The 11,624-nt window shown below is 37.3% G+C and overlaps 3 protein-coding genes across 4 annotated transcripts in view; all 3 read left to right on the forward strand.

Moving 5' to 3' along the window:
• LOC107036541 (lactosylceramide 4-alpha-galactosyltransferase) overlaps positions 1 to 1,587 on the forward strand; it is a 5,424-nt gene extending 3,837 nt beyond the window's left edge. For both annotated transcript variants that reach the window (XM_015254572.1, XM_015254571.1), the window contains 2 exons: positions 591 to 801; positions 1,181 to 1,587. In XM_015254572.1, the coding sequence (XP_015110058.1) occupies positions 591 to 801; positions 1,181 to 1,450 (481 nt within the window). In that variant the 3' untranslated portion in view covers positions 1,451 to 1,587. The remainder of the gene's footprint in view (positions 1 to 590; positions 802 to 1,180) is intronic.
• A 95-nt stretch (positions 1,588 to 1,682) lies between these two features.
• On the forward strand, positions 1,683 to 6,268 carry LOC107036540 (lactosylceramide 4-alpha-galactosyltransferase). Its single transcript, XM_015254570.1, has 5 exons — positions 1,683 to 2,192; positions 3,352 to 3,642; positions 4,188 to 4,587; positions 5,255 to 5,465; positions 5,783 to 6,268. The coding sequence occupies exons 2-5, from the start codon at positions 3,414 to 3,416 to the stop codon at positions 6,050 to 6,052; spliced, it is 1,110 nt and encodes a 369-aa protein (XP_015110056.1). The 5' UTR covers positions 1,683 to 2,192; positions 3,352 to 3,413; the 3' UTR covers positions 6,053 to 6,268.
• Positions 6,269 to 6,364: 96 nt separating this feature from the next.
• On the forward strand, positions 6,365 to 11,508 carry LOC107036539. Its single transcript, XM_015254569.1, has 7 exons — positions 6,365 to 6,742; positions 7,226 to 7,338; positions 7,449 to 7,670; positions 8,111 to 8,529; positions 9,234 to 9,927; positions 10,282 to 10,516; positions 11,092 to 11,508. Exons 1-7 carry the CDS (start codon positions 6,604 to 6,606, stop codon positions 11,295 to 11,297), a joined length of 2,028 nt encoding a protein of 675 aa, XP_015110055.1. The 5' UTR covers positions 6,365 to 6,603; the 3' UTR covers positions 11,298 to 11,508.
• Positions 11,509 to 11,624: the final 116 nt, after the last annotated feature.

Genomic DNA, 11,624 nt, shown 5'->3' on the forward strand with positions numbered 1-11,624 from the left:
TTGAGTGCAGAAGCATTTCGTGTGGCATATGTATTCGATGGATTCATAATAGTTTTGAGACGAGAAATCGGCGCTCTTTGGGATAAAGCAGTACGATACTGAATGGAAAATTAATATTCTTTCTCGAAATGAGATGATACTCTTGAAACGACAAGGAGAGTCTGAAATAAGGAGATGATGTTATTTCTTTCCTTCGAACTAAATGTCGTTGAAAGCGAGCGACGGTCGAAGCTTTTAGGATTTTTAGTCATTTTCTCATCTCCTGACGCAAAAAAGAAACGATTTCTTGAGCCAAAAAATTCTCACTTCGTCCTGGAGTGTTCATGTTCAAGTCATCAATACTTCACGGCATTCTTCGTCCCAAGCGATTCGTTCTCAAGAGATGATATATTTGGCTCAAGAAATTAGTTTTGTGATATCAGGTCGTTTTCTCCCTCAGTGTGATATTCCCCATACAGAGAATGAGAAATACAATGTCAATTTAATTAATGCATACATCACGAACTTGCATCGTGATTTGTCCCTTGAATTGCCCTTCGCCGTGGCTTCTTGAATAAACAATAAATGAAGAAATAAATATTAAAAAACAGATCATTGGAGCAACTTACGAATTTCGTGGGGGCTGAGGATTGGACGAATGTGGCTGCTGGTGTTCTGGGATTCGGGATGGATGATTTAGGCCGAAGGGTCGCTGACGCTTGTTTAACAGAATTGAAGACGGATTTCCGAGGCGATATGTGGTCGTACAATGGACCAGGCGTTATTACAAGAGTTCTCAAAAAATTGTGTAACGCTGAAGATGTGAGTTGAAGGGATATGACTGTACAACTAATGAAATGACTACAGAAGATTAATGTATGACTAGAAAAGAGTCGAATTTTTTGGCAAATTCCGAATATAAATAAATTTATAACGAATTTGGGAAAAGTTTTTTAGGGTCGGAAATTCCTTGTTGTCGAGAAGAAGTCTTCATCAATTTTTTTCGACTTCTAGAAGATTTTCTCACAATTAAAAATTCGCAATCAAGTTCAGACTTCAAAAAATTTAAATAATAAAATCATTGCAAAATTGCTTGAATCAAAGCTCTGATGTTCACTGTTTCACTTGATAAAATGGGACGAACTACCTCAATCTGAATAGAACCTTTAAAACGTTTTTTAAATATTTTCTCTACTCACAGATTCGCTATATGACGAAAGCAAGCTGCCATGGATTCACCGTGTACCCGCCATCAGCATTTTACCCAATTTTCTATCCCCAATGGGACTTATATTTTACCGAGGAATCGAAAGCCTCGACAATGCGTGAAATCCAGGAATCATTTGCAATTCATACTTGGAACAAACTCAGTAGCGAAAAAGCCATTCCAGCCGGTAGCCAAGTGCCTTACACCATCGTAGCTAATAAATTTTGTCCAAATATTTATAAACATTCTGGAAAATTTTTTTAAGCTGAGCGTCGTCTTCCATCCAGAATTATTCGTACCACGAAAATATTCCAAATATAATTATCATATCGCGTTTGCAAACTAATAATTAATTCTAATGATATTATTTATTCTGAAAATAACAACGAATGAAGCCCTCACCCAGGAATTTATAATAAGTAACAAAAATTCTCACGTACTGAGTTGAAAAATAATTTTTAAGATTAGGGGGAAAACTTCAAGGTCTCAAACTCGAAATTTTAAGTGATAAGATGGCGGATGGGAAGAGTCATACGTAGATAGAGATATACCTTACAATTTAACTGAACGGCGATTCGTCATCTTTATGTCATACTCGAGTCAATAAATATTTTCTGCAGGGTCGTAACACAGCGCTTATAATCTACAGATAATGTGCTCAGTTCTCCCAAACTGATTCCGGCAATTTCAGAATTAGTTTTAAAATGTACAGGTGTCAAAAATGTTGCGATCAGGAGAAGTGATTGAACGATAATAAATGGACTTGCTGTGATTTTTTTATGGAACTGAAATTAATCTGAATTCCACTTTTGAAGAGTTAATTTCCTCTGCATGTTGTATTATTTTCTGTAAAGGATTGACATTGTGAACTCTTTCCCATTTCCATTTATTAGAAAAAATTCCCAGTGTTCTGCCCTGAAATAATGTAGTAATATTGAGTAACAATTTAGTGAAGAAAGTGAAGATGTTTTACTGAACACAATTTCTACAGAATTATCCCATTTAGGTAACTATGAGTTATTCAAGTAAAGCAATGACTCTATATACTTTTGTTTAGTGTTGCCTCATTATGGGGAGATTTATCTCGTATCTAAAAGATCCCAGGGATTTATCCGGACACTGTTGGAAATTTTTGGAAGCTTCGTGAAAGATATTATAGTAAATCTCATGAGAGTGACATTGAATCGAATTTAAGAAAAAAATGGTTATGAAATTTCCACATTTCAAGTACAATTCACGGAAATTCACGAGTTTAATGTGCGAGTGAGATGGAATTTTCACAACTTGGTTGAATTTTCAGTGAAACATGAATATTCATAAACAAAATTACCTGAATTTTCAATTTTCCCCGAATTTTCCTGATCTTCCTGAATTTTCACAGAATAATTGACCCGAAAAATCAAGAATTTTATCGACTTCCAGATCATGTGAACAGAAAATCAGTGCAATAACCGGAATAAATAAAATAATGGAATTCTTTAACACAATAAAAACTTCGGGACTTTGGCACGAAAAAATTATACGAAAATTTTTAACGATTGCGAATGAATTGAAATTCAGCGCAATTTACTACCGCACATTCGTGTTTTAATTGAGTTGAAGAATTCTCGTCCTCCTGCTGCTCAAACATGTCTAACTCCCTTGAATTTCCACCGAAATGTGAAATTTCGCAATCCTCCCTGCCCCAACCGAATTCAGTGTTGTTCTCTCAAACCTGAATACCAAACATAACACAAAATTTCAATTTTCTCGAACACTGAACTATCACGTCCCACTGAAAAGAAAAACACAAGTGTTTTTTGGTATAGAGACACAGACCCACCGCTAAGATAAAGGAAAAATTTACATTTTTCCACACGTACTTATCACAAGTAACGCTACGAAACGGTCTGTTGACCGAGACAGATAAACTAGATAAACTCGAGCAGATATTTGAGGTGTATTACCCGTACCTGGCCCTCAAGCCAATACTAAATAGATATTGTTTCCGGCGATGGGAATGTCTACTCCAACGTGTATTCGATGTTACGTAATTTTTCAAGGGGCTATATCACCACGAGATAACGAAAATGCCCAGTGTAGTGTACGATGTCCTCAGAGATAGTGGACTCGATCCCAGATAGAAGCATTAGATTTTTGACTGCACGAATCACTCTTCCGTTCAGGTAGGATCAGCGAAACGCGCCGATTGGAAGGGATTGACAGTTGGGCAATTACCGGAGGGACAATGGGTTGTCCGATGAAAAGCACAGTGACAATGATGGTCAGGCCAATGATGCGAAGGGATATTGCGCTGGGATTTTGTTTGGGTGTGCTGCTCTACATTGTTTATTTCGTTGTTAACAATAATTCGACATGGAAGGAGAGCCTGTATTTTCCTGAACAACACACGAGTGATGAAGCTTCCCACATTAGAAGAAATGAGCCGGGCTTCATAGAACCACTTCTGTCGACAGGTATTTTCGCCTCCGCATGGAGGCTTGCAATCCCTCAAATTTAGGTTTCGGATTTTTTGCGATACATCAATCTATTATGATCCGAAAATTCCAAATGCGCCGTTGTTGTTCATATGTATAGGTGGGACAAACTTTATCTCCACTTGCTCGCTGATAAACCGATGGGATTGAATATTTTTTTTAGAGTAGGTATTGTCCATCGACATTAATTAAAATTTCAACTGTATTTTATATTTTTGAATTTTTGATTTTTTTTAAATCTGTTGTCCCAGTGTAACTAAAAAGAAATGTTCGGAATTCCTTGAATGATGGCTTTAAAAAATTCTTGGGATGTCTCTGTAATCGTTGTTTTGATTTTTAGAATAATTTCCAAAAAATTTGTATTTTATAAATATAAATATGAATGTCGATTTCAATGAAAAAAATCGACCGCAGTAAGACGGGTGATTAAACAGTCTGGCGACTTGAAAAATGTCGAATGAAGAGTTTTACATGATTAAAATGCGTCATTGGCATCAATCCTTCGCCTACGAAATGTTTTCTAGACGTGAATGAGGCACCTGAGGAAGGCAAAGGTATATTTTTCCTCGAGACCTCCCCTTTCCGGGAAGAGGGTGTCTCCTTAACAGCGAGGCAGGCTTGTGCAGTGGAATCAGCCGCCAGGATGAACCCAACAATGCAAGTTTACTTTTTGCTGCTCAATCAATCGAAAATCTCGGCGAAAGCACAAGACTTTGTGAACATATTGTTGAGCTACGAGAACATCAAGATCAGACAGATTTTCATGAAAGATTATGTGAAGAACACACTTTTGGAGAAATGGTGGGATCCGAAGATTCTCAGCCACAGTGGTTGGCCGACGCATCACACGTCTGATATCCTTAGGTATCTTACCCTCGCGAAATTCGGGGGTATTTATCTCGACCTTGACGTCGTAGTCATGAAGTACGTATTTTTCATTCATTTCTCCTTTCATTCATATTTCTATTCAATTTCTTTTGCAATATAAATCGCGGGGGAAATTGAGTGCAGAAGCATTTCGTGTGGCATATGTATTCGATGGATTCATAATAGTTTTGAGACGAGAAATCGGCGCTCTTTGGGATAAAGCAGTACGATACTGAATGGAAAATTAATATTCTTTCTCGAAATGAGATGATACTCTTGAAACGACAAGGAGAGTCTGAAATAAGGAGATGATGTTATTTCTTTCCTTCGAACTAAATGTCGTTGAAAGCGAGCGACGGTCGAAGCTTTTAGGATTTTTAGTCATTTTCTCATCTCCTGACGCAAAAAAGAAACGATTTCTTGAGCCAAAAAATTCTCACTTCGTCCTGGAGTGTTCATGTTCAAGTCATCAATACTTCACGGCATTCTTCGTCCCAAGCGATTCGTTCTCAAGAGATGATATATTTGGCTCAAGAAATTAGTTTTGTGATATCAGGTCGTTTTCTCCCTCAGTGTGATATTCCCCATACAGAGAATGAGAAATACAATGTCAATTTAATTAATGCATACATCACGAACTTGCATCGTGATTTGTCCCTTGAATTGCCCTTCGCCGTGGTGTCTTGACTAAACAATAAATGAAGGAATAAATATTAAAAAACAGATCATTGGAGCATCTTACGAATTTCGTGGGGGCTGAGGATTGGATGAACGTGGCTTCTGGTGTTCTGGGATTCGGAATAGATGATTTAGGCCGAAGGGTCGCTGACGCTTGTTTAACAGAATTGAAGACGGATTTCCGAGGCGATATGTGGGCGTACAATGGACCAGGTGTTATTACGAGAACTCTCAAAAAATTGTGTGACACTGAACATGTGAGTTGGAGGGGTATAATAAATATGCGACGAATGCCATAATTGTAGAAGATTAATGTTTGACTAAAAAACACTCCAATTTGTTTTGCAAATTCTGGATACAAATTAATTCATAACGACTCCGGAAAAAAGATTCTAGGGCAGAAAGCTTATTGTTCATCAATTACATCATAAATATACCTCAAAAAAAGTTTTCACCAATGTTTTCCGACTTCAAATGTTTAAATAATAAAATCGTTGCAAAATGTCCGGTGGAAAATGGAGCTTTTATTTGGATAGAATATTTAAATCATTTTTTATGTTTTCTGTACTCGCAGATTCGTGATATGTCGAAAGAACGCTGCCATGGATTCACCGTCTACCCACCGTCAGCATTTTACCCAATTAGTTATCCAGATTGGAAATTATATTTTGAAGCGAAATCGAAAAACTCCACAATGCAGACAATCAAGGATTCATTTGCGATTCATACCTGGAACAAACTCAGCAGCGCAGGGGTCATTACAGTCGGCAGTGAAGTGCCCTACGCCCTCGTAGCTAATGAATTTTGTCCAAAGATTTATCGGCATTCTGGAAAATTTTTCTAAACTCAATGTTCATCTTCCGTCCAGTATTATTCACATCAAGGAGATAAATCCGCATCTTTTCGTTGTCCGAAACGACGAAATTCCAAACATAATGGTCACGCCACGTCAGTAAACTAATAATTAATTTCAACAATAGAATTCATTCTGAAAATAACAGCGAATAAAACTCTCGCCCATGATTTTATAATAAAAAAAATAAAAATTCTCCCGTACTGACTTGAAAAGTAATTTAAAAAACGAGAGGGAAAACTTCAAAGTCCCAAGTTCGAAATTTTGTCGAGTGATATGACGACACAAAGAAGGAGCCGAACGTAGATGGGAGCACACATTGTGTGAAACAATTCAAGTAAATGGCGATTCGTCATCTGTATCTCGTGCTCGAGTCAATATATATTTATTGCAGGGCCATAGGTCATAACTCAACGCTTTATAATCAACAAATGCTGCGCTCAGTCCTCCCACAACTCTCATTCAGACAATTACGTAATTTATTGTAAAATGTACTGGTGTCAAAATTGTGACGAACAGCGGAAGTGATTGAACGATATTAAATGGATTTTTGTGATAACATGGCTGGACTATTTTTATTCTGGAACTGGAGTTTATTTGAATTTCATTTCATTTTCGATTTTATTCTCACGATTGCAATTGCCATTGTTTTTGTTCCTGTTTTTTTAGTTAATTATGCGGGTGAATTTCCTCTGCACATTCTCAACTGTTATAACACGAGTGAAAGAATTTCATAGAAAAACCTGGAGAATTCGCTGGACAATTGTATTGAAATGTTCAATAAAAAATATTTTATAGAATTCGATTTTTTTGCACAACTTATTTTATTGAGATATAATTTTTTTAAATATCTTGTTGTATTGAAAAATCGAGTCCTATTTACTTTTTCTGTAGAATATTTTCTATTAAACATTTCAATAGAATCAGATAAAAATTAATGGCAAACTCAGTACAAATGCAATAGAATTTTCTCGCGAATTCTCTAATTTTTTCTATTAAATTTTTTCGCTCGTGGACATATGTCTCTGGGCCAATTTCACGGATTTATTTTCTTTGAAGCATTTAAATTACGAGAATGTCCCCAGATTCATCGTTTCCGTGAGGAATACATGCGTCATTGATAGATAACGATCGAACTGACAGCTATATCGAATTTATTTCCAGTTATTCAGTCGTTCCGACGATGTTGGATACGTTTTATCAAATGGAAGTGTCCGAACCACTTGATTGTGGAGAAAAACAGTGTCCAGAGTATTTTAGATAATGGAAAAAATCAAGTGAGGAATTTTGCATTTTTATTGAATTAAAGAAATCGTGTAAACGGCAGCAGCTGAATATTTTCGTGATGTAATGTCACCCTTTTTCGACTCACGGTTAATTTTTTTAGGGAATTTGCACACTGTTAGTGCAGGGGGGCAAGTTCCTGGGGGAAGGGGTGCGAAGTCGCCTGAATTATTTGGTGTCCAGGAAGCCCGCGTTGAGGTCGACGTTGACGAGCAAGTACGGTTTGTATGCCTGGCGGTATCGAGAGGACTTTTCCCTCGATAATCATTTGATCGACGCCCCCCCTTTCTTCCGAGGAAGACCAATCGCCGACGCAAATGTTCAGGTATTCAGAAAAAATTATGAATCCGTTCACGTTTGAATCAGCGGAATATAAACTACGACGACTTATTATTCATCGATTAATATTGAATTGTCACAATTTATTGAACTTATTAATTATCAGTTCAATGTTCAAGGCAATTTTGTTTGATTTTTTAATGAAAGGAGAAGAAAAATACAGTAGACAAAGTCAAAAAATTCATGTCGAGGAATTCTTACCCCAAAGGTCTCAATTGAAAAATTTGTACAGAAAGATAAAACTCTCCTGAATTTTTCGGGCAGTAAAGCTGAGGAATTCTTCAATAGAATTGGCTAAAACTAATAGAATTTTCTAATTAACCTCAAATAATAATCAAAAAAGAATAATCAAATAATAATTTAATCTCAAATTATTGATTAATCACCTGTCGATGGATTATATAATTACGATTTCTCTTGAATCAGGAATACGTGAGCGAAGTGACATCGAAATTTCTCCCCCTGAACCAGTCCCCCTGGCAAGTCCACATAATCAACTACTCATCGAAAGGGGAAGAGAGTGAAATCTACCTAGTTCGTGCTCACCACCTCCTCCTGAGGCAGGAGCACCTGACCCTCGCCGATTTCCTACCCCTCCAGTACTCCTCTGACAATTGGAGCTGCCAAGAGAGCGACTCCCCTTTCACGAATCTCTACGCGAAACCCTCGGCTCTGCCGAAACTCCATCAAAAGCTCACCGAGAGCTTCAGCAATAATTGGAATGAATTCCTGTGCAATAATGATCCCATGGAGCGGCCGGAAATTCTCAAGAAACATATTGGTTTATTTCAGTGTCTCAAGATTGGGGTGATTGTGCTGGTTGCTGCGTGCAAAATATCAAAACGGTAGATTTTCATTTCTTACATTCATCCATTCCTAAATTTGATATTTTAAAAATGCAATAAAAAACAGTGCAATAATTTTTTAATTTATTTCGTGTGAAAAAAAAATTGAGAAAATAATGCACTGCAAACATCTCAATTTTAGTTGGAATGTAAATAAATTTATTACGAATTTTGAAAAATTATTTGAGGAGGAAATTTTTAATTTTGCTTTTTACCGATTTTCAAAATGTTTATGTTAAAAAAAATTGAAGAATAATTTTAATGACCTCACAATTTATCTAAGAAATTCTATTAAATTCCTGTTTGAAAATTCAGTTTGATTTCTGCCACTGACTTTTCAATAGATATTTAATTCAAAAAAATCTACAGGTTGTATTATCCTTCATAATTTAAACCATTAATTATTCTCTTGACATGTTTTCAGTAGAAATTTTGCTCCATAAATATTTCTATATTTTTTAATCCTATTTCTTCTGTCTCGCCTCACAAAATCGAAGAACAAAAACCTGGAAAATTTCTGCTCGCGAATTGTCATAAAAACCCTCAATTTTCAACGTTCTTTGATTTTTTTTCTGTGAAATATGTAATTTCAAAAGAATTCCAATTTTAAAAGAATTCCAATTAACTAAAATTAAACTAGATAAAATGAAATTAAATTTGTCAGCGTCTCCGCGCAAGATTCACGATCACTCTCAAAATTTCAGGAGCACCGCAAAAACAATCATCTCCCGCACAGCGATATTCCACTCCGAAGCCCGAAAGCGAAATTTCAATCTCTCCACAATTCACCAGGCGCTCCTAAAATCCCTAGACCCAATCCAAAACGTCACGTCCATCATCCACTGGCTCTGGTACTTCGCGATAATCTCGACAATAAAGACCCCGATCCTGATATGCCGCGAGCTGCGAGCCCTGCATTCGCGCCAGAAGCACTACTACCCCGACACCCTGACGTCAGTTCTGTCCTGCTACCTCCCCCTGATATTCCAGTCCTTCGTGGAGATATGCCTGATCCTCAAGATCATCTCCGGTGCAGCCCGATCGATCCTGGACGAGCTGTTCTCCAAGGACGTGCAGTCCAACCAACTCCAGACCATTTCCCCTTGCGGAAGGAAAGTCATCGCATGGTCAGACCAAGTAGATACGGACACTCTCGACAGAATTGCCAGCGTCACTGGGGCGTCCCACACAGATGTCCTGCTGACTGCCATTGTCGACTCGTTGAAAGTTTATTTTCAACAGTCGGGGCAAGTTATTCCCCGACAGGTACTTGCAACTGCCAGATATGTTAGTCATAGATCTCTATTTATTAAAAATCACGAGGTTCAAGGCATTCTCTGTCTCTCACTTCCCACGAGGACGCCCCATTTTGAAAACGATCTCGTGGAGATTCTCGAGGTGAGTGGAATTCATTTCGAGAATTGACAGAAAAATTTAATTCACTGGCGAAGTGGTAAAACGCTTTTAGTCGACTCTCCCGGTTGAGTTTTTGAGGAATATTTCCAAATCTAAGGGAGACAGCGAAATTTTCGTAATGACATTTGTTGTAGCAATCGATCGGCTCTACAAAAAAGGTTATAACAAGAATTTTGCTGTCTCCCTTAGATTCCGAGATATTCATTGAAAACTGGTCGATAGTCAAAATTGACTTGCACCGTTTTACCACTTCGCTACTGAATTAATTGTCAATTAATTTTGATGATGAAAATTGATTAGGAATGATTATGAATATTCACTGTGCATTCTGTGTAGGTGATCAGGAAGAATGTGACTGAAGCGAGGACGAAACAGCGAGCGATATACGCGATTACAGCTAGAGAAAATTTTAGGCAAATGCTCATGTCATTTCTCCCTTCAGTTCTCATTAAAATTATTCTGAATCACCTCACGAGGAGATATTCTCTGTGCTTGACTCATGTTGATGGGGATTTGCGGATCGAAGGAGTTGGGACGGCTGTGTACTGGTCGCCACCCCAAGGAAATTGCAGTGAGCATTTTGAATTATAAATTTGAATAATATTAAGCTCACACTAATTTTATCGAAGTTATTGCGCCAAATCCTTCTCAATCATCGGAAAAATAGTTTCATAATGTGAAAGAGGAATCAAAATTTATCCCGAACATTAAAAGCACTAGATTTTTAGTAAATAAATTGACAAATAATTTTACTATTTTATTTTCAAATAATTTTTATTATTTTTTATTCGCTACAATAAATAGTTTGACTTTTCACAACTCCTAGACTGAATTCTCTTGCACTTTAACAGCAATTTCAATCCACCAACCGAAATTAATTGTTCGGAAATAAAAAAGAACAGGAACTAACAATTCAAATTTTCAATTTGAAAATGAATCCCTTCACTCCTGAAGAGAAAAAAAAATTAATCCCGTGCGTTATCACGATTAATTCTCCCAAATCCTCGGAAAAATCACGTCAACATTATTTTCCATCCGCCAGCAAAAGCATTCGATTTTTTTAGGATTAAAAAATACTGGGCTTTCAAAAAAGGGGATGGACGTCTTTAAAAAATCCTTCAATGCACTGAATAGTCTCTATTTCAGATTTATCGATAACTCTCCACCGCCACGGAACCGGCTTTCGTCTAGGCGTGATGGGAGACGCGCTGATAAGCCCCCAGCACACGACAATCACGAGAACCTTCCCCCACAGTGTCGAGAAATTAGCGAGAACCCTCGGTGTGCCTGCCCCATCGAGCAGAACCTCTAGTCCAGGTCCCCTGAGTCCCACCACATCGCCCGGTCATTGAGAGAACAAGTCATCGATTACTCACAATACGAGAGTTTTTCTTTATTGCCGACTATTACGTGTAATACAAATCCATTTACAATCGAAGCTGATTGTTAAAGTGGACCTAATTGAATATTCATTTGCTATACAGATTCGATAGTTTACAGTTTTCCAAAGAAAAGTTCTATTTATAACGTTGTAATAAAAATAATATACTGAAGGCATTCGAATGGCAGTAAATCAACAGTAATTCCCTCCCTCAATTCGTTCCAGTACGATCACTCATTCAATATTCGTATCGTCGAGGTAACGATACATTTCTATATTACTTTGGTATCACTAGAAG

Source organism: Diachasma alloeum, unplaced genomic scaffold (genome assembly GCF_001412515.2).
Source record: "Diachasma alloeum isolate Michigan unplaced genomic scaffold, Dall2.0 Dall_scaffold_00209, whole genome shotgun sequence".
NCBI lineage: Eukaryota > Metazoa > Arthropoda > Insecta > Hymenoptera > Braconidae > Diachasma > Diachasma alloeum.